At 42.6% G+C, this 27,671-nt stretch overlaps 3 protein-coding genes across 2 annotated transcripts in view; all 3 read left to right on the top strand.

Moving 5' to 3' along the window:
• The window catches only part of LOC126037444 (E3 ubiquitin-protein ligase RBBP6-like), a 61,070-nt gene that overhangs the window by 10,539 nt on the left and 22,860 nt on the right, over positions 1-27,671 (top strand).
• The window catches only part of LOC126037445 (E3 ubiquitin-protein ligase RBBP6-like), a 96,122-nt gene that overhangs the window by 5,827 nt on the left and 62,624 nt on the right, over positions 1-27,671 (top strand). The window lies entirely within an intron of this gene.
• On the top strand, positions 1,836-26,395 carry LOC126037435 (E3 ubiquitin-protein ligase RBBP6-like). Its single transcript, XM_049797750.1, is given in 15 exon segments — positions 1,836-1,998; positions 7,866-7,965; positions 10,633-10,669; positions 17,897-17,985; positions 18,106-18,202; positions 19,049-19,188; positions 20,102-20,271; positions 21,061-21,164; positions 21,614-21,805; positions 21,886-21,964; positions 22,071-22,128; positions 23,285-23,576; positions 23,578-23,651; positions 23,984-24,085; positions 25,829-26,395. Coding segments are annotated over 15 exon segments (2,025 nt in total). The 3' UTR covers positions 26,157-26,395.

The following is a 27,671-nucleotide window of genomic DNA, read 5'->3' on the forward strand; positions in this document are numbered from 1 at the left end:
CTCTTCATTCCCTTCCTCCTCCTCCTCCTGCGGTCCACCAGTTCGTCCTGTTTGTCTTCTTTCTTTTTCTCCTCCTCCTGTTTGTCCTTCTGTTAATTCTCTGCGATGGGCTCATCACAGCCTGGTTGGTTGGGTGTCTGGGACTCAGTGATGGCTCAAGGGATTGGATTCCCCATTTAGAAATGGGTTTCCATAGGCCCTTTCCTGGTGCCAGCGTGACAGAAATGACAGGCTGACAGTGGGGGTTTTAAAGGGTTTGTGGGTTAGAGAGAGCAGGAAAATCAGCTCGTTCCACTGGGCGTCCAGTGGGTACCTGCCCATTATTAAAGTGTCGTTATTTAAGTGCTGTTAGTTTGGTGTATATAGGGCAGGTGGAAGACCCACGTGGCTCCGTGAGGTTCGCACCATTCCCATCCAGTTTGATGTGTATCAAGGCAGAAAGCCTCTGCCCCACAGGAGGGGAAGGTGTCATTTTCATTTCCTCCACCAATTAGCCCTCGGATGAGAAGAGGGAAAAAGTTTTGTTTGATTTTATAAGCGGTGCTCTGCGTGCTGCTGCGCTTCCCAGTTGTGTGCCAGGGTCATCAGAACCTGGCTGGCCAGGTTCCTGGGACCTTTGTGGCCCATAAGGAGCGAAAAAGTCAGCCTGGCACCCGGGAACCTTGAGGCTGATAGGGAGCGGAGGAAGAAGTCTGCCTGGTGCGCGGGACCTCCAGGGCCTGGTGCAGAGGGGAAAGGGGACTGATAAGTGGCCAGCTTGGTCACAGAGCATGGCTGTTTGCCTCATAAAATGGCATTCGTTTTGCTAACCGTCCTACGAGGTGTCAGGAGCATGGGGGTACCGGTCACAAGTGCAATTGTGAATTGCCTTTCTTAAGAACTGGGACGGCAGCAATGCAGGGCCCAAGTGCCAGGTTAGGCTTGAGGCTACTGCTTTTACCCTGGTTCTCCCAGGCAAAGCACAAGATGAGTGTTTTAGACTGTGTAACCCGTGGTAACCATATGCATCAATTCAGGGCAGAAGGAGGTCCCTCCTGTTGAGTCTCGAGGTTCGGAGCAGACCCCCTTGCTTTCTAGACTCCTTCTCAGAGGAGAGCCTAGGGGCGGCTGAATCCACTCCTAGTCCCAGGTTTGGTCAGCGGTTTTAAGTCTTAAAGGGATGAGGTGTAAGGATTATGGGAAGGGAGAGGGAAAGAGAGAGCAAGGCAGAGGGAGTAAAAGGAAAAGAGAAAGATTTCACTGGTCCTGGGTCCAGCGTTGGTCCAGTCAGCCTAGGGGTCCAGTTCTGGTGGGGCTTCAGTTTGTGTCCTTTTATCATCCTTGCCCCTCCTTCAGGCGGGCACTTGAACTCATTAGGCTAGTTAAGCGTCATGCGCGGTTTGTGCTTTCAGAACCTTCGGGAAATGGATCGCTGGGCTTGGAGGTCATTTGGGGAGTAACTCCTCCTTCCCTGCAGACATGACCATTGTTGGATCTTTGGCCATGCATGGTGAGCTGCCCTGCTCAGCATATCAGATCAGCATAGCAGAACACAGAGCTGCACACCCCCCGGCATGGCCTCCCCATCCCGTTGCTGATGTCTGTGCTGATCTGTGCCGATTGGCTTCTTTTCACCTGTGGTTCCTTGCTGTGCAGGGTTCGTTGTTAAGCAGAGTTCGTCATTACGTAGAACTTGCCCCACCGCCATGTTTGAGACATTAACTCTTTCAGTCTCTCCCAGGGCCTCTCCCCATCATCCGCCTGCCCGCCTGGGCTGCGAGGAGGAGCCAGGCGAGCATCACCTCCACCTGCCACGGTAGACGCTGTCGTGGAGCAGGCATCTCCTGGCCCCGACCATGTCGTGTGTCCACTACAAGTTCTTCTCCAAGCTGAACTATGATACGGTCACCTTCGGCCTCTACATCTCTCTGCGTGACCCCAAGCTCCAGATCACGGTCCGCGAAAAGCTGACGGCAGCCAGCTGCGACCTGCAGATCACCAACGCCCAGACCAAAGAAGGTGCGTGGGGGCAAGAGGCACGGGGCCTCGGGGACTGCCCGGCTGGCGTCGTCGTAGACGACCCCGTGACGGCCATGGCCTGTGGGAGCCACGCTCTGCCCTTTGTGGCTCATCCCCACATAGCATGAGTCAGCCTGGGGCCCATCCTGCCAGTGTGCAGGGGGACCAGGAGGGCAAGCATTGCCAGGGATGAAGCGGGGTGGGAAGCGATAATGTGATTCGGCCACAAGGGGGAGCTGTGACTTGTGTTGGGGACCTCACGGAGCTGTTCTTTTGCAGTTGCTGATCTGACAACTACCTTCAGATCTGTGCTTTAGACGTGGAGCTAGGCACAGAAGAAAGCGTGGTTGATGGGCGACGTATAGTGCTTACAGAAGTGTTGGTTTTTTCCTGGAATTCCTCTAGCTAAAATGATAAGGAAATGTGGGAGGAGATCCTTTAATAACAAACCTCAAAGAAATCTTCAGAGAAATCTGGCAGACAAAGCTGAAAGTGATGGAAACAGAACAGATGGCTAATTTGAAGCAAAAAAAGTGGTTTTGGTGACTTCGTTTTGTCTTCAACTCATTTTACTCCACTGCACTGGTATATCGGTGATACAGATACTTCCTGAAGCTTCCGTAAGGGTGTTTTTGATGGGAAAATGCAAAAGTCCCCCAGTGGTTTTCTGAGCAAAGCTAGAGAGTACATTTTGGTGTAATATGTAGGTATGCCAAGATTTTGGTTTATATGCGTAACCGCGAATTTCAGTGTTTATTAATCAGATCTAGATGCTTAAGCTCACCTTCAGAAGGTAAAGGGAAAACGTAGACCAGGATATTCTGCCTAAAAGGGATGTTTGGAATTCTTCCATGTGGACATAAAGGACTGAGTTTTTCTAACTTTGTCTGTGCTGGAGTCCTGTCTAAATGTTGAAATGATCTTGGAAAGAGCAAAGTGAACCTTGAGTGAAGATGACCTACTTGCTCAGATTTTTCCAAGCACTCTGAGCTTTTACAGTTCAGTAACGGTTACTTTTCATAATGGAGATCTAGTAGGAGAAGCAATGTTAATGTCATCTAAAAGGAAACAGGATTTTAAATATCAGTGGAAAAAAATGATAGGAAGGACTCTTTTTAAGATGTTGGGAAGGCAGAATGGATGGTTGGGACCTATTTTAAAAAGGGGGAGGGAGCGTGGGTGTCCTCTTCCAAGCTTACTATGGAGGCATGTTCTATAAAGGCAGAATTGCCTTCCAAAAGCCTCTAGGCCAGAATGATGCCTTTAAACTTCCTCCTTTGAATTTGATCTGGATTTCTTGACCTGTCTTTTGTAATAGGATGTTCTCACAGTATTGTGGCAGAACTGCAAACTCCCGAACGCAGGTCTCTTGCACACTCTTTCCTGCCCTGTACCATTCTGACTCCAAACACTTGGAGAATGTGCTATTCTGCTTATCAGGCGAAATGCAGGAAAATAGAAAAGCAAAAATGGGTCTCAGAACTGGTCTCAGATGAATAGTTTTAAGGAAGAATAGTGCTCCTAGAAGACTGTCTCTTGAACGCAGAACTTGCTCGAGTTCAGTGTTGCAGCATGCGCTTGACAGTTTTAGCAGTGCCACAATGCGATGTCTTCAGAAAAACCCCATGCTAACTGTGAATGAAATCATCTGGCCTCACAGCTGATGTCAGTCTGTCTATGTGTCTACTGGAATGTCTGCAACACTGTGCAAACGTAGCATTTTAGAGAAGACTTTAAGCAACTTTTAAACTTGTCCTTCACTGTGGCATTTTGTGTTGCAGTGCTAGTACGGGGGATTGCTTTGATGACAGCTCCGAGTGCAATTAATTCTTGGGCTGCCATGCAGCATTCTTGTGTAGAGCTTTCAGAAAGGGTATGGCGTTCCCCGTTTCCCAGGCTGAGCTGAGGGTAAGTCATGTAAGTACCCATTCAAAAACCGAGATGTTGCAGTGGAGCTCATGCACTGCCTGTGTGGCAGTCAGCTGCTTGGACTCTGTCAGCAGCAGGTTTGGGACCTCTCGGGGGTGTGCTGTCAGCTAGGTTAATGTCCCTTGGCCAGGTGCTTAGGGCAGGCTCCGTTTGGTACATTACCACGTTGCCTCCAGCATTGCTTTCGCTTTCCCGGTCACATGCTGAAGCAGCGAGCAGTGCCAATAAGACATGAAGGCATCAGGCGGTCTGTATAATCAGATTAATGACTGCAAGTATGTCAGATCTTATTGACTCATCCTTTCAGAGCAATCTGGGTGAAAATACTTCTCTGCATAGTGCTCGGAGAGGTGCTTTTGCGCAGCTGTCAGACTCCAAACGGTGGATTAAAGCAGGCCGTAAAATAAAGTAGGAGCTTTTTTCAGTAACCTGTTGCTAGCATACATGTGACAGAAATTATTAAAGCTAGCAGTTTTTCAGAAGTATAGGTGAATTTAAAAATGGGATTGTTAAATTGTGCATTCAGTGCGAAGCAGAGCATAACCTGAGCTGCTTGTACTTTTTTGCAGGAAGAAGGTTGTGAACACTAATGCAGTAGCTGATTTAAGATTTCTGAGTCCGTATGAGGCAGCAGTCAAAGTAGCTCTTGTTTAACTTGTCTGCCTCCATGAAATACTTCTTTGCCTTGGGTCTAAATTTCTTGTCTTTTAGACTGTTATGTCTCTTCTGCTCTTGACTTTGAGATAACATCCAAATCTTTTTTTGCTTTTGCAAGCTTTCTGAGTTAATGGGATCCTTATTTTTAATCACAGGTCAGATTGACAAAAGCCCAACAGCCCCTTACCGGCCATCACTGCCAGTAAAACAAGTGTTGTGCTATCAGGGAATAGGAATCAAGAATGTTGTTACCTCCAGCTTTGCTGAACGTTTCTATTGGAGCGCTGCTTGGCCAAGTGTGAAAAGTAGCCTTGTTGGGCATGACGTCACTGCTCGCTTTGCAGATGTGGAGTCACGAGGTGAGGCAGTGTGACACTGCTTTGCAGGTCCTGGTAGTTGCCGAGTCTCTGCTAGGGGGTGCTGCTGCCCATGGGGAACAGGTTCCTGCTGGGAGACACCAGTTCATTCTGAGAGCTGTTAGACTAAGCTGGCTTCTGTTAAATTCAAGTTGAGAGGGACTTCAGGAATAGTGCGCCAGATTTAGTTCTTCCCTATTTAAAAAAAGAAAAAAGTTGACTTTTTAGGCGACATTGTTTGGCTTCACCTCTCATAAAATGTCATCACCAAAATTAATTCAGTTAATTGAGGCGACGGAAAAATAAATGCGTTAAAGCCAATTGGTATCAGGCCCCTTCACAGAACTAACTCAGCAATGGACTCTGCTGTATGTAAACACTCTTCCACAAATTCTCTGGCACGGTGCCCAAGCTGGTGGGATACTTCAGTACCAAATACAAATAGGTGCCGAGATAAGTGTCCTATACAAAGAAAGCCTTTCCTTCACCGCGCTATTGTCACTCTTCAGCTGATCCATTTAAATGTGTACTGATGGACTTTTAAGGTGAATTCAGTTTTATATCAGTCTCTTCCTAGATGGGTGGACCTCTCTTCATGGTGCACTTAACAAGCGAATTCAAAACAAGCATATATCACAAGATATAGATATAGATATATACACGCACACACATTCAAGGATAAGTCTATTCAGGAGGCAGGTGTCAATGCTTCTCTTCTAATGGTCAGTGAATTGTCAGCAAGTGCTAGAAGAGGACTTATTCCTCTTTTTGCATCACTGTTGGGCATGTTCGAATTGACCTCTGCAGGCTTGCATCCTTTGTGAATAAATGCATTGGTTGCTGCCCTCATGTATACAGTCTCTTCCTAGGCGAGGTGCTGCCACTTGTAAATCTGCTGCAGAACTAGAACAATCCTCAGTTGAGCACAGGCGTAGCAAACTCCTGCCTTTTTGTGGAGCCGCTGTTGCTTGTCCTCTATGTCTGAAATGTCAGTGCAGCGGTTTGTGACCTGGGCCAGAAAGAACGCTCTGTATGACTCCATTCAGCAGGTCGAAACAGCTGGTTTGGGCTTCTAGATCTGCAGCTGCCATGATCTCCCAGTTGCCTGCCTGGGCCCCAGTACCGCTTCAGCTCCTTCTCCATCAAAAAGTCCCAGCGCAGGCCTTTCTTGACAGGTGGCTGTGGAAGGGTCAGAGTTTCTTCTTTGAGAAGAGCTCTAGGGGTTGCTTTCAGGATACATGACTTCTGTAAAAGCTTCTGTTTTCATCATTAGTAGTCCTTTCTCCCACAATTTGAACCTCCTCGGAAGTCCAGAGGAAACTTGCTGTTCGCTTCCCTGGGGGGGAAGATCAGGAATTAGTTTCAGCTAAATGATTTCTCAGTTTTCTGAAGAAGCATTCTGTCCTTTGGAAATAGAAGTAACATTTTCATTTCATTGTTGAAATAATGTCTTCTGGTAGGTGAGTTTTGGGGTAAGAGAGGTTCCCGCCTGTAGGAATAATATACTGAAAAATGAAGCATAAATTGTGAAATATTCCTGTTGTGCGTCTGTGATCACTGAGCAAAACCACCCTGACAGAGCTTGACTAGATATACAGCATCTGTGGTTTTCAGACCATTGTTCTGATTCGGTCTGCAAAGGTAAGAGCTTGTAATATTTAAAACTGTAGGCAGATTACAGGGAATGGCTGCTGATAGTGATTTAAAATATTTAGTCATATCCAGCTTGTATAAGGACAATATAAAAACCATTCTCGTGGAGAGATCTTTGCATTTTAAGCTTACACAGTCAAAGTGTCTCAGGTAGTTTGTTTTTTTGATTGTTTGGGCCTTATGTAGACGGTCAGAAGGCTTTCCTCCTCTTCAAAGTCTAACATGGTGTAAGCCCAGGCAAAGCACGGGTAGCTTCAGGCACACGCTCTTTTCAAAAGGCTTTTCATGGCTGTCGTCATAAGGAATTTTGTTTGAGTCTCTCTGCTCTGAAAATGAATCGCAAGAATTCATAGAATCCTGGACTCAGGGAATGGTTTGGGTTGGAAGGGACCTGAAAGATCATCTAGGTCCAACCCGCCTGCCATGGACAGGGACACCTTCCACTAGACCAGGTTGCTCAAAAGCCCAGGGACGGGGCATCCACAACTATTGACATCCAATTCACGTCCCTTGGGTTAATTCAAACTAGATGATAAGCTTCAGAGGGGAGATAGCACTTTAGTTGGAGCCAATTCTGCCCTACTTGTGAAAGCAAGCTCAACCCCCCCCCCAAATTTCTCTGATCCAAATGCTAGCGTTGCCGGTTTTGTTTCCATGTACATGTAGAGCGCGGAGCAGCTGAGAAGCGGTGGTGTTGATGGATTAAGCTCCAAGGAATAGACGGAGATGGCAGGCGCTCTTCTGTGTTCTGTCAGTCTTGAGCACTAGCAGCACGGGGGAATTGATATAGTTAACAGCTACGAAAGCAATGGCGCAGAGTTGTCATGCTTTAGCTGAGGGCCTCTTGTTGCAGGGCAAGCTAGTCAGACTTCAGAATCTGGTTTATGCAGGTGAGACTTTGCTGTGGTTGGTTTTTCTCCAAAGCTCTGTTGGTTTTGTAGCCTAACAGAAGCAAAAGCAACTTCAGCTAGATCAGGGAAGAACCTCATGCATTAGCAGACTCCGCTTCAGTGACCTTTGAGACCATTTTGCTGTTGGCATTCCAACCATTTTAGAAACATGAAAAAGATTGTGCTGCTTGTGTTTGATGATCAAACCTGAAGGTTTCTTGAAATGTACTTTCAGTGTGTTGGGACCATAAAAGCGCAATGTTACATATCAGATTTTGCTTTTCTATCCGTAAAGGGATTCTCTGAAATGTTGTGTAATTATGTATTGATATAGGTTCTCGTAAACTGGCAGATTCTTTTTCTGTATTGATGTTGTTTTCAGAATACACAGATGGTAATGCCCTGATTCGTAGAAACTCATGGGTAATTGTTAGGAGAATCCCTGCTGGAGGAGTTAAAGTCACCAGCAAAACCTGTGTTACGTAAGTATCCGTAAAGCATTGTATTCTTGGTTAGGGGTTTCAGTGCATTAACTTTTAAATTTATATTAGTTGACAAGAGGCATTCAGATTGTATCTTTCTTGTTAAAGCTGCTGTTAATTTTTGTTGTCATGGGCTAGATTTTAATAGATCTGTCCCAAAGCAGACTTACATGTTTTGGGCTGCTGGGAGATGGGGTTCAAACTGCAACAATGGTAGCTTTTAAGATGATTCCATTGGGTTTGTTCTTGGGGTTGATTCTTTGAGAGCCAAGTTGTAGATCTCATTTCCTCTACGTGGAGAGATTCCTTATTTTATGTGTTTGATTTGATTGCTTTTATAGTAAAGACAGATAGGCATTGTTGTGTAAAGTTCTAATTTGTTCCCACCTCAGAAGAGTCTGATAGTCAGTGTTTGACTATTTCTTGCATTTGGGGGAGGCAGGGTGGGATATGGCAGGTAATCTTACCCCGCAAATCTGGGTGTTTTGCGTACTAGACACAGAGGAAAGACCAAGGGTTGCCAGCTGGCAAACCATGCAAACCAGAAGTTCCATTCATAAGTGATTCCTATTAGTTTCCTAAGGACAATGTCCATTTCAGGCAAGAGAAAAAGAACACTCTCCTAACGTGTATCACCTTTTGAGCGAGTACAACAAAGGAATAGTTAACCCTTTCCAAACCTGAAACTCACTAAGCAGTTCAGCACGTTACCAAGCGTTACTAGTTATCTAAGTCTGTTTTTACCCTAAGTTGATATCCGTGCTCCAGGTTTTCAATCTATATTCCTCAGATTTCTGGAGGACAGAGAATCGGATGTGTTGGTTAAACTTACAGCTATCCACATGCAATGCTGACTACCGGATTATTGCTGTCATGTATGTATTCAGCTGCATTAGCATTGTTTGAACATTCATGTTTTCCAGCCTTCTTAAAGAGACGCCTCTCCCCCACAATTAGTAGGTATTATTAGCTTGTGGTTTTGCCATGTCTTTCTCATGTTGGTTCTCAGTCAATAACGTAGACTGGTGAGTTACGGTGTGTCTCGAAAAAACAGTACAGCAGCATCCTGGTACCTGTGAAGCATTTGCCAGCAAAAACCCCTGATTGCTGTGACTCTGCCTGTAAACTTTGGGTATATTCCTTCAGTAGTTGCTGCAGTGCTTTCAGGCACTACCTAGGAATTCAGGACGCCACAGTGTTGTGCTTATAACGATGGCCTTGTTTTGGCCATGTTTAACTTAAATATGTGTGCTTAGTGCCACCTTGTCAACGCATCCTCTGTTTCTGGTTGGCTGGCGCTCTCTCCTGGTATCTTAATACTGCCCTGAAATGAGAGGAGAGATGCTGCTGGCATCAAAGATCAAACCAAGACCTGGATGTGGGGATAAGGAAAGAATGGCGCTGCTGTTGTAGTGTTGAAAATGAACCAGGCAGATGAGCTTTCTATTCCTTCAGCTGGAAACATTGCAGAAACAACTGGTAGAGTGGTTAATGTTTGGGAACGAGGAATGTACGCTAGAACGGTGGAGAGGCCTTCAAAAACGCGTTACTCACCTTGTTGTATGTTCTTCAAGGTAAATGGATGAAGAAACCATTGTGCGGTAATCTACAGTATTTCCCTGTACTTCCTCATCTTCAGGAGGTACGTGGCTGTACTTGCGAGCCTGGTGGTATTCTAGCAGTGGCAGGAAGCACGAGCCTTTCTGTTTGTACGTAAATTCCACAGCAGCCGTGGAATTGTCTCTGCTCACGGGACGCTTTGGATGACGTATGAATTGTTTGTTAACTAGATCAAGGGCTGCACGTCTGATTCATGATGAGTGGCATGCAGATAGAGATCAATAAGTGGGTGGAATCTCAGCAAGTTTTCAAATGTAATGACTATTGCCAAAAAGATCGTAGCCTTTTCAAGATTATCCTAAAGCAAATTCTGGCAAGTAAGACCTTTTCTTTTTTGGCACAGGGCTCCTAAATCACACCAAACCCCAGAAACTGCTTTCAGGTGACATTTCTACTACTATTTTTAGTCAATATTGCATGTGTAACACATTTAATATTTTGGCACTTTCATGGCTAAATGTAGTAGCTCTCTGAATACAGTGCTTGGGCTTTCACAAAGAAACTCTATTCTAAAGCCTGTGCTGCTGCCGTTTTTGTTATTTCTTTGTCAGATGACTGACTGTTTTCTCTGAAGTACACTTGCACTTCAAAGTGTCTAGAACGTCAGTGTTCTTCCTTGGAAATTAAAGTACTGTATCTGGTACCCATTTGTAATACTAGATATGTACAGATTGGTTAAAGTTGCCTCTGTATTTTGATAGTTGATTATTTAAGAACACCAAGCTGTGAGACAGACGTCATCTTTTTGATACTGACGCAGCAGAGACAAAATACCTGAGGACTTCCTCTTGCACTGTTGTGTTCTGTAACTGTACATCTTAATTTGTGACAAAGTAGAAACGGGATTTGGGTTGGTTTGTTGGGTTTTTTTAGTTGCACTGAATGTGCCAAGAGAGAACAGTTTAGGTATATGAATACATTTCCCCATTCCCTAGACTATCAGAACATAATGTTTTGATGTTCGGGTTTCATAATCTGTTGTCACTGCTTTATGCTGGGTACAAGTGCTTTACTTGAAATTCTGATCACCTTCTTTTCTTCTTCCAGAAGTCGTACTGAGGCAGTGAGTGGAACATCAAAAGCAGTATGTAAAAACACAATCTCACACTTTTTTCTACACACTGCTCTTAATTCTAAGGCCACGGCCTTGTATTCATTTTCCAAACATTAACTAATTATGTATTCCAGTAAAACCTGGTCTATGTTGTAAAGACAATGTCTTTGATTCGGCATAGGAAAAACTGGGTAATGCCATCATTTGCACAGTTCTAATGTAAATATTGGTATTGGTGCCTAGTGATGCATTGCATTTCACATTGAATATGCTAGAATATTTCCTGTACGACTTTGTGTTGCATCGGTAATGTATGATCGCTTTTAGATCGTGTAGGTCCGAGGTTTGCACAACTGAACATGGTGCCATGTTCTGCATCTGTGTATAGCTAGTAATGCGTATGTTTGTACATTGTTTTGTTTGTAGGTTGCTCTGTGCTTTTTGTTTCTTGCAATCCAAATTGGAGTGAATTTTCTGCCATTTCCACATTATATCACTTAGGGGTTTTTTTAAAAATACTCTTTTTGCCTAATGGGTTTTCTAAATGTTATCAACACCCACTGAGAAACCACTGTGGTTAAACTTGGTACTGTTTCTTACTTTTGACCTGGGGGTCCAAACAAATACCCAAACCAACATATCCCCTACATTTTGAGGATAGTCATGCGCAGCTAAATGTTTCCTTTTCATGTCCTTAAATGCTTGGGTATTTGTTCCTAAAAGTGTATCATTGAAGTGATATTATTTGGGCCCCTCTGAGTACATGTGCGTCTTCAAGAGATTGCCATGGATTTAAATATGGTTGCTACGCAAAGTGGTATTTGGAAGTTCTGCATTTGATCTTTCCACTCTATCTGATGAAGCAGTGTAGTTTAATAGTTTGTCTGCAAATGAAAATATCTAAACCCCGGTGTACTGATTTTGGCACAAGGTTAGAGCCTGGTGTATTTGTGGGTAAAATCCCTGTCATTTTTCTGAACTTCTGCCTGCAGTACTTTTCTGCATCTGGGTGGCTTCGGGGTTGGATGCTGCTTTGACTTCCCAAAGGTTAAGCCTTTCTTTAATATACCCCCACTCTGAATTTCCATTTGGAAAAGGGGCAGCATTTTTTTTCAGGTTAGAAAACACTGACATTTGGCTGCTAAACTAGAGAGAAGTCACACCAGGACATACCTAACCGGTAATGGTGTAGATCTGGGTTTGCGACTTGGGTCGAAGGCTAGGTGTAACTGTGCTTTTCAAAATAGCCCTTATAATGTAACAATTCCTATTTGTTGGTTTTCATTTTTCATCTTGAAGTCTAACTGCTTTTTCTTCACTAGAATGGTGTGAGGCTTTGCACTAACCCTGGATCATTGGATCTGATCCCTTGATCAGCTGTTTGGGTAACTTAATCTAGAAATTCATGAGCTCTGGGGTTGTGTTCTGTGAAGAATACAGCCTCTGATTCTCGTGGAATGGTATACAATGAACTTAAAGTGGAAAACTTCTTGTACGTTGGTGTAAAAACAGTAAGCCTAAACCTGACATCCATAATTCTATCACTGATTGCTTCAAATTCCTTTTTGGACATGAAAGCCTCTCCTTGTGAGCCCTGTGACCCTAGCAGTTAATGTAACGCATTTATGTAAACCACGTTTATAGTATTTGATCTAATTGAGATGGGGTTTTATTTCTTGGAAAGAGTTAATTTTCTCCTTGTTTACTAGCTTGTGTATAAACATAAATCACATCTTCATCAAAAAGGTTACCATTCTTTCAGCCTCATGTGTTCCCTGGTGTCTTTGTATTACATTTCTAAGTAGCATCTTACCATAAGCTTACAGAGATGTCTCAAAAAAATATCTTTTTTTTTAAGAAAGGAAAAATCCTGGAGTGGGAGGGAAGACTTAGTGTTAGTTAGAACTAATTAGAAGGAAGACAAAGCAAAACTGTTCCCTTCTTGTTTGCTCTGACGGTACCTGATGTGGGTTGTGGGTAGCCATAGGGAGGGTGGAAGCCTTGCATCTCTCTGTACAAGTCCCCTGTCTCTCCCTCTCTCTCATAGACACAGAGTAAAAGCACTGCAGCCTCAGGTGCTTTTAGTGTTGGAGCACAGTTAGCTGTATTCTTAAAGCTAACTCAGGACTTGGTCTAAAGTGTGGGGGTTGTTTTTTTTGTTTTTTTGTTATTTTAAATAAACATCTTTCTGCATGTATTTCAAAGCAAAACCTGGATCTTAGTGTGGTCTGAATAAATCACTGGGAAGGCTTGCCAATTATTGTTGAACAGTAAAGCAGCAATGTTAAAATCAGTCCAGATTTTTTTTCAAAAAGGATGCACAAAAACTTATACTTTGACTATTTCTTAATTGTCTTGCTCTTATGTTAGCTGTCATTCTACACTTCCAAATCTGTGCTGCTGTCCTACTGTTCCTACTGGCAAATCAAGAAAGTGAGTCCTATTTGTTTTCATATTCCTATTTCAGTAACTGCAAGGATCTCTAGTTGCTATTAGTCCTCAGAGGCTGCAGAAATGCAGAGAGTCATGCGCATTGTTTAGCACCGTCAAGCACAGCTGTGATCCTTCCTGGCTGAATTTTCAGTTTAACCAAGCTATTGGGTTTTAGGAAACCACTGTAATTTAAATGCAGCACTCCAGCAGTGAGATTAGCCTTTTCCTCCTATTTTCTGTCCCCTTTCCCACTTGCTTTATGTGAGTTTCTGTTTAGTCTTCTGTCTGAAATGGGAGTTGATACGTTGACTGTTGATTCTGGTTTTTTGAGGGTTTTCTTTATTTGGTTACCTTGGGTGTTTTTTTGGTTTGGGTTTTTTTCCCCAATTCTTCTGCAGTATTACCTTAGTTTTGTGTACAAGTTTCATGGAGGTGTTGTTTCTACTTGACCGATTGGAGGGACTGGCAGGAAATACTTCAGTAGAAATTTAAAGGAAAGAACCAAAGACACAAGAATGTAGGATCATTGGAAGATGGCCGTTGGGCAAACGTCCTAAATAGTACATTAATTTTCTATTTGCTGCTTTTGGTAACTGTTCATAGCAAGGAGCGCTTTCATCTCCTTTAAGAAATCAGACTGTTGCCTGCAGGCCATAGAATAACGGCTTCCTAAAAAAATACAAGAACTACTATGAACTGTTATGTTTCAGGTACTGGTCAATACTAGCCTGTTTAATGCCAGGCTCCAATAGAGAGCTTTCCTAATTCCTTGTTTGCTTCTGAAAACCCACAAAGTGATAATGGTTGTGCCTGCCATGAGAGAACATAGGCCTGTTTTTCCACATGTGAAGAAGAGTGGCATGTGGGGCATGAAGCTTCAAAATACTTGATCAGACTTCCCTTTTGACAGAAGTGGGTGGGTACCAAATGTTGTGAAGGGAAGGAGAGTTGAATCTTCTGGTAAGAATTGCAGTGGAAAGAAGGTCTCTTGTTCCAGATCAGGGTGCTCCTCTCCAAAGTCACGTTTTCAAGAATGTTTTGGTTAGTGTTAGAGTAATGTTGTCTGTGCTTTCCTAAACATCTAGAGAAGACATGAGTAACTGGAGTGAGGAAACATCTTTTGCACGTAAATATTTTGTCCCCAGAGTCTGCTAAAACTGCTCCCTTGAATTCTTCCACTACGTTAGGTAATAAAGGACAAGGGCTTTTTTCCAAGGAAGGGTTTTAATCTCTCCTCCGATCCGTTTAGTGACGTCTTGAGGAGAGCTGTTCAGTTTATGCCGTGACACTTTATTCTACATTTTTGAACAACTGAAGACCTAATAAGCAGTGATTCAGGTGTCTTTCTGATCATGTTTTGCTAGGGTAAGCTTCACTGCTGCTTGTGGCATAATATAATTCCATATTCTGGAAAAGGAACAAAGGAAACAAAAAGGAACAGTGTTAACCTGTTTACTTGTGGAAAAGCAGCATTTCACTGTTAGTTCTCAGTAAACACTGCAGCCTATTACAAACTAGTAGCCTGAGGGCTTGACTCCTGCAGGGTGTTCCAGGAGGTTGGTGGGAGGGAGGAGTGTGGTTGCAGTGGAGAAAAAAATTACAGGACTGTGCTCTGACTCCGTGTTTTCATCATCATTAAAAATTGGTTTGGCTCTGATAGTAAGGAGCATAATATTAAATTCTCACACTTCCCAAACTCATTTGGATAGTATGGCCTGTGGTCTAATAAAATACAAGACATCAGTATTCTCTGTTTTTGTAGGCTGCTCTGTCATGGGAAACACCTTTATTTCACTAATTTGAGCAGTCGGGTTTTTTTCTAGACAAAGTGGTGGTTTACTTTCATGGCTGATGCTCTGGCTTGGTGTTTTTATTTGGGTGTTGTGGGGTATGGTGAGTTTGGCATTTTTAAATTTCGTGACAGGAGGGGCAGAGTTCATGGTGGAGGGCCGATATGCCTGTGCTTGATTTTGCCAGGCAGCTACTGCCTTCATAAAAGCATAACTGTGTGCATTTAGAAGTGATGAGATGTTAACTGATTAATTTACAAGCTCCACTGCAAATAAGTTTCCTGTAGTGATGCTTCCTTCTGAAATAAACTGAAATCCTTTGTAGCTGAAAATTGACAGATGTGAGCCTTTGACAAGGGTCTCTCTCTGAGATACTGTGGAGCAGTAAGTTGATGTCATGCGGGTTTGGGTATTTTAGTTTCTTCTCATTTACCACACAGGCACTCTTAAGGTGCCATAGGTTTGGACTTTGTTTTGAGCAAACACAAATTACACGGGGTTGGCAGTGCCCCTGTCAGTGGCACTCAGAGGATATAGTGCAGACTTTCAGACTACAGTAGACGTTAACTATTGCTATGTTTTGACTCTAGAACTTGAATATGTGTTTAATTTTTTGTGAACGGATAGATGAGTCTCCTGCATCTCTTTCTCTGGCCCACCTTGCTAAGGTATATGTATATAGTCTTGTCAAATTCTTTAAAAAAAAAAGTGTTTGCCTAGTTTTTTAAAATCTTATACTGTGATCTATAGCTGGATAACTGTTGTAATGGAAACACAACTTTAATTTAATTTTTATTAATTTAAAGTAGTAATTTTAACTTTAAAATGTGTGTCTATTTTGGTACTAGCCTGTAAAGAGTAGTTCCCACTTTGGGAAGATAGAAGGGGAGTACCTTATCAGCCTCAACGTAATGTTGCACTATTACGCATCTTCCAGACACAGAGAAGCAGCATTTCAGAAGCTGTTCACCATTTCTCATGTGTTTCATTAATTTTGCATTGGAAACTAACAGTTTTTACAGAGGAATTGAATGGGCTGTAAGTTACGGCCATTTGGAGGGGGGAGCGTGCAACAGCCAAAAGAGAATCGTTTCTGTAACATGGACAATTGCATGGCTGTTTTTGAATTTCTAGCCATTAAAGTTACAGATCCATTCTTTTAATGCTGCACAGTTTCATAAATACTAGTATATAGACAGTAGACAACATAATCTAATTTGTTTGAATGCAGCCTGTGTCAAGTGTGAAAGTGTACCTGATTGTTTCTAGGAATACACCGATGCGTATATGTGGCATATTAGCAGATGTGACCTTCTGGAACTGTTGTAATGCCATGTTTTGCTATGGAACTGCTTGCATTTTTTGCTCAACAATGTGTACCTTCCTCTGGGAAAGCACTACTGGCTGCACTTTGTGAAAAGGCATAGTGCTCGCCAATGAAATAACTAGTCTTGAAAGTTACAAAGCTTAGAGAGGACAGGGCCTAGTGCAGAGAAGCTAGTTCTCTCTTCTGAAAATGAAGGCTGGAGTTCATCTCCAAGAAAGAGGAATCTCTTCACACTGGTCCCTTCTTTCCCCTCTCACTGAAAAAATTAAATTGTGTGCATCTGGAGGGAAAAAAAAATAATGTTTGGAAGGTAGCCACCAAAAGAACTTGGTCTCCATTAGTGCTGTCCCTAAACATGTCCTTGGTTCTGTAAACCTATGCCAAATTCTAGTCTTAAAATATGAAGAAGTGTCCTTGTGGTGTACACATTTAAGCTTTTGCGAAAATTTCAATATTCCAGAAAAATACAGGAACATAATGTAAAGCAGCTCAAACCTGTTACTTACTCTAACCTCTTTAGTGCAGGCTGACTTGGCATGGAGGTGATGTGTTAAGAGTTTTCTGGTTTCTTATTCCTACGTGTGAAATGCCATATTTGAATTTTGGTCTATTCCTACTAATGAGTTGTGGGTTTTGGATGTGTTTTGTAAACTGTTTGGGTTCAAAGAAATTAGTCAAGTATCTGTAAAGTTTTCTGTAAATGTTAAAGGAAATGATTTCATAGGTGTTGATCTGTGGAGAACACAATGGTGTCTATGAAACATCCATTTAATAGAATGTTGAAACTAGCTGGTTGCTTTTGTGAATGAACGCATATAAAAACAGAACCATGAGTGGTTGATCTGAATGCTAGGTGCTTGAAGGTCCACATCCTTTAGAGCCTCTCCCTTAGATCCTGCTTGGATCTGGACTAGTGAAATGAAAACATTGGAACAAATGCTACTTTGAAAAAACAGCTGGCTTCAATAATTTGAAAGGCCTATTTCTGCATAAGGTTGCTATTACAATTTGTATGTCAAAAGGACACAGCCAACTGGAAAAAAAATGCAGGTTGTGCTTCCTGTAGTTAAGTCACTTAATGTGAAGAAGTTAGTAGAGGGGGAAACATGCAGTGTGGACTGCCTCCAGCCATGATGGTCAAATTTGTAGTGACAAGTATCTTTTGTCTTGCTGAGGGATTATAAAAAGCTTGCTTGCTTTTAATGCTTCTGTGTGGGAAGCTGCATTTCAGCAAGCAAAAAGTTGTGTGTCCCTTTAATGCTGCAAAATGTAAATAAGGATACTTGCATGCATCTTTCTCAATTAAATGTACAGTGGATGTCTTCTTCAAAGAGGCTGGAGCTTCAAAATCACCTTAAAAATACTGGATCGTGTAATGGTGTCTACATATGCCTTCGGTCCACCTGGAAGACCATTGGATTGGTTACGCAAGTCTTTCTGTAAGGTACAAACAGAGCCTAAGGTTTTGAGTGCCCAAGAGCGCTCTTGTCAAGTAGGTTAACACGCACGCAAACACCATGTAATAACGGTGTAAGGGCTCCCCAGAACATCTTCAGGACAACGGTATTGTCCATAAGCAGCTGTTGTCATGCAACCTCAGGTAGTGTTGTGCTGCTCTTTACAGGACTGGGTGAGCGGTGTTGTCTTTGGCTGTGTGGGCTTAAACGTGTTTCTAATGTGCGTGTCAAATAATTGCCTGTTAAACAGACTGCCAATCTGGCTGAAGCCAATGCTTCCGAAGAGGATAAAATAAAAGCTATGATGATACAGTCCGGCCCTGAATATGATCCAACCAAGTAAGTGTTGATAATGTCAGATCTGTTCTTTGAAGGTTATGGAAGAAACTGTAGAGGTGTTTGGTCGATACAAGAGAGACACATGCACACCTTGTTCTTTTCTTCCCCAAAATCTTGTAGTTACATGAAGAAACCCTTGGGTCCACCTCCATCATCATATACTTGCCATCGTTGCAGAAAACCTGGCCATTCCATAAAGAACTGCCCAACAACTGGGGTAAGATTGTGGGGGACTTCTGGTGTTACTTGGTTTTTAATTGTTTTACCCTGGCAGTTAGGTAACAAGTACACGAATGCTCACGGGAAGCATTGTTTCTCTTGGGGTGAAATACAGAGCTTGTATGGCAATGTTGCAAAGCCCTTCAGAATTCAAGGGAAACCTGGGATTAGAAATGTAACATTTTCTTTTTTCTAGGTCATGGACATGAAATGTGTCCATAGATCTTTCCCTGTGAACTTTCATGCGTGTTTTTGTACATTTCAATGTTATTGGGAATGTTTCTGGTTTTAACTCTTTTTAGTGACAGTTCATAGTTTTTAGTGTTTTGTATAAAAAGAAGATGTTTCTGTTGACCCCATCTACTGAACATTTGTGTGTTTTAATTAGACAAGCCTCTGGTTGCGTCTTCATGCCGTTTAAAGTTAGTCACTGAATGTACATGCATGAGGTATGAATTTAGCCTTCCTATAGAGATGGTGAATGTAAGTTTCCCCAGTGAGTGATTCAGAGCACTGAATTAAGCTCTCCCTCTGAATTGCCTTTTGGAGGAGGAGGAGGAGCAGGTTTGTGTCTCTTCTCTGAGTGGATGGTGAGCTAAGGGCTGTTTCACCCTTAAGGAACCTGAGGGTAAGCCAAAGAATGTCGACCGAGTTCAAAACACTGCTCAAGCCTTTGGAACATCCTGGGCGTATTCATTTAGGAAAAGCAGTATTTTAGTTGAGCGACCCTTCCGCTAGGTGAAAGGAGAGGATTAAGGGCTCTTGCTGCTTAAAATAATCATTGAAATGTCATTTTAAGTGTGGGTCTTAAGATGCGGTATGTCTGCATTTCTTGTCTCAATAGGATGAAAGTTTTGGGTCTGTGCCCAGAATGAAAAAGAGCACGGGAATTCCAAGGACTCTCTTGGTGGAGGTGAAAGATCCCAATACGAAGGGTGTTATGCTGGCAAAAACTGGAAAATACGCAATACCATGTCTTAATGTGTAAGTATGGAATTAACTGGACCGACCAAAAAGTGAACGAGAGAAACCGTGCGTAAATGTCATAGTGGCAGTGCAACGAGGTTGACCTGCATCTGTAATGAGGAGGGAGGAAGCGTTGTCATTGTATCTGAACCTCAAAATCTGTGATGCTTTCTAATGTTAAAATAGGGTGGTCGTACCGTTCATGCCCCTGGAACTTGGTCCAGCTTGTGGTATGCTAAGAACCTGTATTTCTGCAAAAGATTTCGGTAGTGGTTACAGTGGGAGTCGTTCTCTGTGGAAGCTCATTTGGCTTCTGCTTTGTGTTTCAAAGGCTTCTTGCAGAGTTGAACAAATAGCTGTTGGGCTGAGATTTCCTCCCTCTGAGTTTTATTAGGTCTTACGGGTGAAACAGGCTGCAGATTTCCTGTTGCTATGAGCTAAGAAAACACTGCTGTGTGCTGACAAGAGTGGCTGTTTTCCAATGCACTTGGTAGCACTTTTGGGTTTCTGTCGTGGACCTCCTTTCGTAGAAGCTGTAACATGGACTTCTTCCACTTATAAAATGTAATTACTGGGAGACTAAGTTTACCCTGCGCCTGAAATTTACATTTACCCTCTGGCAGAGGAGAGGTGGGACTCATTTCACCTGATTTCTAGCTGTCAAGAAATGATTTTTCTCATCTGAGCTAATTTCTTTGTTGATCCACTGAATGGGAGAGCTCTGCAGCGGGAAAATTGTTCCCCCCTCCCTATTCTGGTGTGGTGGCGACAGAAAAGTAGTTTCAACTAAATGCCTATGTTTTAGAAGGCTAATGTGGAGTGAGAAGAATTCCATCTCCTGTCTTCCTTTCATAATATCCAAAGCTTGGAAAAGTTTTCCTTTACCCACCCTTAATTTGTTTCTTTTTCCTTCCCCTTTCCCCTCCTCCAGGGAAGCTTATGCTAGAACGAAGAAGGAAAAGCCTCCCTTTTTACTGGAGGAGCCATCCTCTTCCTCCTCAGATGCTCCTATTCCAGATGAGATTTTATGTCTCATTTGTAAGGAGATAATGACTGATGCAGCTATTATTCCCTGCTGTGGAAACAGTTACTGTGATGAATGTAAGTGTGAACTCCCATGTTTGTTAATTCAAAACAGCACATCTGCTCTTCTGAAAGCAGAAAGAGGAGGTAGCGAAATTACTTTGTTACCACTTCTGTTTTATACTTAAGTATACCCTGAACAGGAAAGGGCTCTTCTCGTATAAAGGGAAAAAAAGGCAGAGAGCTTTAATAGTTAAATAAATGAATAGTAAAATAAATAGCTTTTTAGTTAAATTTACATGCGGAAGGACGAGTATGAGAGGAGTGGCTGGTTGTGCAGGTGATTGCAGTATTGGATATTGAGTGCATTTAGTTTGCCCACAGCCCTTTCTCTCATGCAAAACTATATAGCCAACTCTGGTGATTTATGGTGGTCTGCAACAAATGGATAGTTAGAGGCATTTAATCCCCATTTTTCTCCATGGGAGAGTTGGTTAAAATCTTCAGAACTCGAACCTAGTAATGGTTTTTTGAACCTACTATTTGTTTTTTTGAGACAAGTTTTATTCATTAACCTTGAAGCTGGGGACTTCTCACTGTACTACGTAGTGGGAAGAAGACTAGCTGAAACATCAAGACACAGCCCACTCTATATCTTCAAATGTTACAAGAATGACATACCAAAACTCTAGAGTTATTTGCTGCATACTAGAAATTTTTTACGCTATTGAACCTTTATAGCTTCCTGCTCTCCATTCAAGACCATATTCACCTGTTGATCATATACGTGTTTTTATAGTTGATTAGAACGCCCAAAACTTCCTTAGTTTGGCTAAATGCTATTTTGATTATTCTAATTATACACAGGTATTAGAACAGCCTTACTGGAATCTGAGGAACGTAGATGCCCAGAGTGTCATCAGACAGGTGTTTCGCCTGATGCTTTCGTGGCCAACAAGTGCCTACGCCGGGTAACATGATGACTTTTACGTAAAGTGCTTGTAAGAATAGGCTCTTTGTCAAAAGCTGAAAGGGAAGGAAATATTAATTTACATCTGCTTAAGCAAGGTTGAATTGAATAAGGCTAAATTTACCTTTCCAGTACATTATCTGTTATCACAGAAGCTTACAGCTCCTTGGAGACAATCTGGCAAATTCAGGTCACGCTTTTGTTTAAGGTGATTGACTCACTTTCAAATTCTGTGTTAAGAGGGCAGTACTTTGAATACAGACGCTCTGAGTTACCAGTCACTAGTATCAGTGTTTAATGTGACGTGTTCATGTATCGGCATGTTGATTTCTTTTGGGATCGATAGCATTTACAGCTAATTACACAAGTAATTCTACTCTGTGGAGGCTTTTGTTCGTGTATCTGCTGAAGTTTCATATTACCTTTTTGTAAATGTTTTTCTGTCTCTAGGCTGTGAGCAACTTCAAAAATGGAGCTGGTTACAGAAAAACGAACCGTCAGCAGATGTGGCACCACCAGCAGGAGCAGCTGCCACTGCCACCACCCCCGCTTGTGACTCTTACACCTCCTGCTGCTCTGGTGACTGCTGCTGAAGCTTCTACATACTCGTCTCTGTCAATCAGCAGTTTGTTGGAAGAGAAGGTAAGCTTTGTTTCAACATTTGCAGCGATTCTTGTATTTTAGTAGAGCTTATTTGCCAACTGTCTGCATTTATTCACAAGGGCTGTCAGATTCCTGTACTAAGACAACCAGCATTACCAAGTCGTCTGGGCCCCCAAGGACAATCAACACTCACCACTGGTAAGGAACTGTAACTTTTAATTTTGTAAAAAGAATTTCTTTTAAAAAACGATCTTCAGATAAACCGAATGGGACTTTTTGCTTTTTCCTCTCTCCGCTCCAAAAGGTCATCCAGCAAGAGCCAGTACAATTTGCTCAGCAGATGGCAGACCAGGCTGGGAACTGTAAGTGTTCTACAGAAATTCAATGTATTAATACTGGTAACCTGTTAAATGAGGCTGTAACACATAAGTTCTACAACAGCTGATTCATAATGAAGTAAGTGTGCACCGATAGTTGTGTAGAATACAAGTGGTCATTAATTTGTAAATGGCCTAATTGGAATTGGCTTTAACAAAGGGGTATGTGCTTGCAGTAAGATTATTTACAATAAAAGTCCAGCGCATAATTGAAAAGAGGACTCTGAAAAATGAACGCTTTCTGAGGAAACCATAAGTGCATCTAAAAATCAAATATAATTAAAGGATCAGGTGGAAAGCCACCCTTTTGCTCACTGGCTGTATAAGGCTGAAGAAATTGATTTCCCAATAGAAACCAGCCTCCAGCATTCTTTTTTGAGCAACTTAGTTGATTCTGATTGAGCAAATCATTGGAAAAGTCAAGGCTGTTATTTTAGGACAATTTTGAGTTTCTTCAATTTAGTCGTCTCAAATACCCAGCTGCTTTCTCTCCGATGGGAAGAGAAGAGTCTGTTTTATCTCTTATTGCTGTGCCAAGTCAGTCCTTCATTTTATTATATACTTGATGTTAGATAGACTGTAAGGGTGCAGAGTCTTTATAAAATCTCAAAAATAAATCCAAACAAAAATCGGGATCCATCCCACAGATGGTTTAAAATCTCAGATTCAGTAAGCAAGAAAATAACAATGCAGGGACAAGAACAGGCCAAGTACATCATCATGAGGCAACAGCACAGGAAGCGTATGTGGAAGAGGTTAAAAGAAGTTTGAGAGAAGATGAGTTAATATTTGTGCAGGACTTTGAAGGTTAGAAGTGCGAAATATGAAGTGTCTCAAGGAGTAGCAGAGGCACATGGCACGTGGGAGATGGGGGTCTCTGTTAAGCATGTCAGCCTCCACCTGCAGCTTCAAAGCTGAGTGTAAGGAGAGAAGACCGAGGGGAGTGTTGGGGGTGAGGATGTGGAAGGCAAGGATGAGGGTCAAGAAATGAGTGTAATCTCCCATGAACAGAAAGCAGGGAGAAAAATGCTTAAGTTGAGAACAAGAAGTGCTCGCCACCATGCTCCCGCTTCCTTCGCTTTCCCCTTTAAAATCAGGCAGAGTGTAACAAACAGTGACACATGTTTTCGGGTTTCGTTAGAGGTCGAAATCGAGGACACCTGCACAGTGAGTGTAGCCAAAGGACTCAGGCGCCAGCACTACCAGAATCAACACCAGTCTTTGTGCCTGTGCCTCCAGCTCCCTTGTATCCTCCAGCACGCCATGCACTTCCTCTTCCACTGGGGGTACCACCACCACCGTTTCCTCCTCAGTTTCCACCTGGCCAGCCTCCATCTGCTGGGTGCACTGTCCCCCCTCCAGGATATCCCCCAGCTCCTGCAAACACGTCATCAGCTTGGGTCCCAAGAGCAGTACCCATGTCTCCTTCAACTTACCATCCCAAGGACACAAGCATCTCCTTTCTCTAGGGAGGAGTTTTACAGAGAACAACGGAGTCTTAAAGAGGAGTAAGTTTTTGGCTCAGTGAAGCTGCGTGGGGCTTCATTTTTGTATTTTGATCGCATAACGAGCTGCAGTTACACTCAAGTGCACCTGACGTAAGCAAAAATGACAGTGTTTTTTCCAGTATACTTTTTTGTTGCAGATGGTAAACATGCAAAACTAAACCAAGACAAATGTCATTCTAAAACTTTCCCTAAAACTTGTAGGAATGCTAAACCGTTTTTGCTGAAATAGGATGTTCCCCTTTTGCATTTGCATGCAGTCTATATTTTCTCATATAGGCCATGTTTTGTTTCTTGGTGCCTTTTTGTAATAAAGGTCAAACTTATTTTAACAGGGGAAAGAAAAAGTCCAAACGCGATGAGTTTGCCAGTGATTTTGCTAAGGAATTGATGGAACGTAAAAAGATTCCAAAGGAGCGTAGGCATTCCTTTTCCAGGTAACTGGTTTACATGTCTGTAATGGAGAAGCAGGTTGTCTGGAAGAATCAGGGGGAGTTCCACTGCACCTCTCTCTCATTGGATGGATTGGATGATTCAAGGGATTAGCAGGGATAGGAGTTTCATATGTAGGTTACTAGCTCAAATATGGCAGAGATTACAGTTGACTGATAGTGATAATGGGGCAGCAGTTGTTAAGGAAGAGGGGTCTCTTTTCCTGAAGCTTCTCTGCAATGACATCCTTTACCTCCTGAGAGCCGTGAGGAGGCTAGGAACTGAATAGGTGTAGTAGCCGGATTTTCTGCATCTCCCTGTTCTGATTGTTATAAACCAACAGAGCCAATTCTATATAAAATTCATATATTTATTCAGAATAGCAAGCAAGCAGCGCTGGGCAGCCGGGGAGTCCGCGCTCCACCAAGGGCTCACAACTTTCTGTTATAGTTACATTCCTTTTATACAGTTCATGCACCCCTTTCTTGCAAATCTCCGCCTTGTTTCGCTGCTTCTTTCTTCACAGGTTTGTTAATGGGTAGATTCGGTCAATCTTCTCAAAGGAGTGTCTGTGGAGTGTCTTTTGATGTGGAGGAATGTAGTCACCGTAGAGTTAATCCCCTTATCTGGTCCATTGGCTTTTCCTTCCTTATCTAGTCAATCACAATGTGTCCCTTCCCCATTCCCGATTGGTATGTAAACCTTATTGTCTTCTTTTTAATTCAACAGGAATTACACAATGTCAGGGAACAATTTGGTTCCCTGTCGATTACATGATTGTAACCATTACCTCAAAGCACATCGGAGGAGATATGTGAGAGAAATTGTCTCCATTTCCTCGTTTGTCTCTCTCCTGTGGATACACGGAGAGATTTTAAGCTGGACTGCAAACTGGTGGCTTTCACTAGAATTTTGTTGGCATTGTTAAATGAAAAACAAGAAAAACTTGTGAAGAAAAAACTCAGGGCAGCTGATGTTTTCTATCCCCCAAATCACTTGGGCAGGAGTCTGAATAGCTGTCTCTTAGTAATGCTGTCAGTAGCTTTCCTAGAGTAATGGCATTGAGTCATATTACTCGAGGCTGAGTTTAGAAGCCTTTAGATACGACTTTTTCTTGAAGCGCTGTCACTATCCTTGGTTAGAGCTAGAGGTATGTGCAAGATGTTGCTAGGACATTGGGCTAGAAGTGTTGATTGTAAGACTGCAGTACAAGTATTTTGCATCCTGTACAAATTGCCAAAGAAGTAGTGAAGTTAAAGAGACTAAGCTGGCATTTTAAAATGGAGCTTTACTGTCTACAGGCCAAACCGTGTTTTCCTGATGTTTGATACTGCACTGTAGCCGTTAAGACTTGCTCTTTCTGCATCCTACTGCAACAAAAATGATTTGCGCTGCATGTAGTTGCAGAGTAGTGGAAAAAAGTGTGCATTCACATAGCAGTAGAGGCCACTATACACCACCTTAAATCAGCCAATAGGTATGGTAGTTCATGTGGTAGAAGTGAGTGGAAACAGACTTAGCCTTCCTCTCTGTTTTTCCACTAACAAAGCAACAGCTGTTCTGTCTTGTGAGCAGAAACTTTTACATGCTATTAAGTTCTTCAGCTGGCAGTAGCATTATGTCAGCAGCTGAAAGAACATAAGTGTATGGAGAGTCAAAAATCCTCAAACCAAATCTGGGAGGAAAAAACTGGGGAGAGTGACTGTTTTGAATTAACTTGTGTGTGTGTGTGTTGTGTTTTTTTTAAGGTCCAAGCCTCCTTATAGTGCTTCGTCTTACTCTAGAAGTTTCTATACCTACTCCAAGTCAAGATCAGCTTCTTCCCCCTCTCGCTCCCACTCTCGATCATTTTGTCGTTCCCATTTGCATTCCTACTCGCCATCGCGGCCGCATCCAAGAAGAAGCAAAGGGAAGAGTCGTAACTATTGTTCTAGGTCAAGGTCACCTGGTAATAGAGCTGGAAATTCCCCTGAAAAATCGTCTGGAAGAGCGCGCCCTGTCATCAAAGATCCTACCAAATCAAAAGAGAAGGAAGTGGAATATCCACAGGGAGGTGGCAAAGGAAATAAACATTGAAAACCCCAGAAGAGAAGAAAAGGAGATGAGAATGAAGGATTTCCTTCATTTCGTGAAAAATCTCCTGGAATGGAACCTCCTGCGAAAAAAGTGAAGGAGGAGTTGCCCAAGACAGGCAGTGTTGAAACATCTTCCTCTCAAAAGGGTGAGAAGGTTCTTGGTACCCCGCAGAAAGTTCACCCCAAAGTGACAAAAGATCACCCAGAAACCAGAGCAGCCAAGGAGGAAAAGGCAAAGGAAGACCACAATGAAAATGACAGTGAGAGTAAGGTATGTGCAAAAGATGAGGGAGCTGCAGGAAAAAGTCCAGAAGACCCGAAAGAAAAGTCTGCTGATAAGGTGAAAGAGGATACAGCAGCACCTGCTGCAGTTGACCAGCCTGAAGCAAGCAGAGGTCAAAGCCGTCCCAGTGTTTGCTGTAGTCAAAGGCCTCCTGAGAGTCAGCCTCGAAGCCACAGCAGCAGTGCCAGCTCAGGAGAGAGTCAAGACAGCAAGAAAAAGACAAAGAAAAAAGAGAAGAGGCAGCATAAGAAGCACAAGAAGCATAAGAAACACATTGGAAGCGAAACGGAATTGGAGAAGAGCCAAAACCACAAACACAAGAAGGAAAAAATCGAAGGAGAGCAAAGATAAAGATAAGCAAAACATGAAATCTGTCACTACATAGAATGACGGATATTAAAAACATGACTTAAATCCTAAGTCATCGGTATTAAATTTTGTTAAAATGTAAATGAATTCAAGCGTTGCAAATAGTGACATGGAAGACCCTGTGCTGCACTTAAAATATTGCTGCTTGATTATTTGAGTTTTACATCAGAGCTTTATAGAAGTGAACATTTTGTAGAGAATTGTGAGTTGTGGCCATGTATCATGAAAGGTTTTGCTGGGGCATGTTATTTTAAACCATTGTTAATTAGTTTGGGTGGGGTATACTGCAAAAATTTTCACAGCTGAATTTTGTTTTACTTGCCTGGCAGAAGAAGGTGGTACCTGTTACAAAATAGCAGCAGCAAAATGCTTTGCAGAATCCATTACAGCCCTGTTATGTCCCTTTTTGGTTACAATAAATTTTCAGTAAACTATCCAACGTGATGAGATTTCCAGTGATAGCTGAACATGAGCAGAGAAGAGGCTAGTGACAGAAAAAAGGTACCAGTAGAAGTTTGCTGGTAGCTAACACGTACAAAAAATAACATATCAAGGGGTTTCATTTTGAAAAGACAGGTAGGACTTTAAATCTTTTGAACTGATGCAATGTGGGGAGGTGCTGCCAAGAGGTATGGTTTTTTCCTGTGCCAAGTGGCCTTGTTTTTGTATTGTAAAAGGTAGGATGTGGCCCCAAACAGAGAGCCAGTCTTCAGAGCTGGTCCTGACTATTTTAGAATAACGTTCAATACGAAGCTGTCACATTTCAACCTTGTTCCAGTTTGTTTGGAAAGCTGTTGTCATTTGCCAGCAGACCCCCCCGGACACCTGGGACCCCCCCGGACACCTGGGTCCCCTCGGTCGCGC

The sequence above is a fragment of the Accipiter gentilis genome, unplaced genomic scaffold, assembly GCF_929443795.1.
Source record: "Accipiter gentilis unplaced genomic scaffold, bAccGen1.1, whole genome shotgun sequence".
Taxonomy (NCBI): Eukaryota; Metazoa; Chordata; class Aves; order Accipitriformes; family Accipitridae; genus Astur; species Astur gentilis.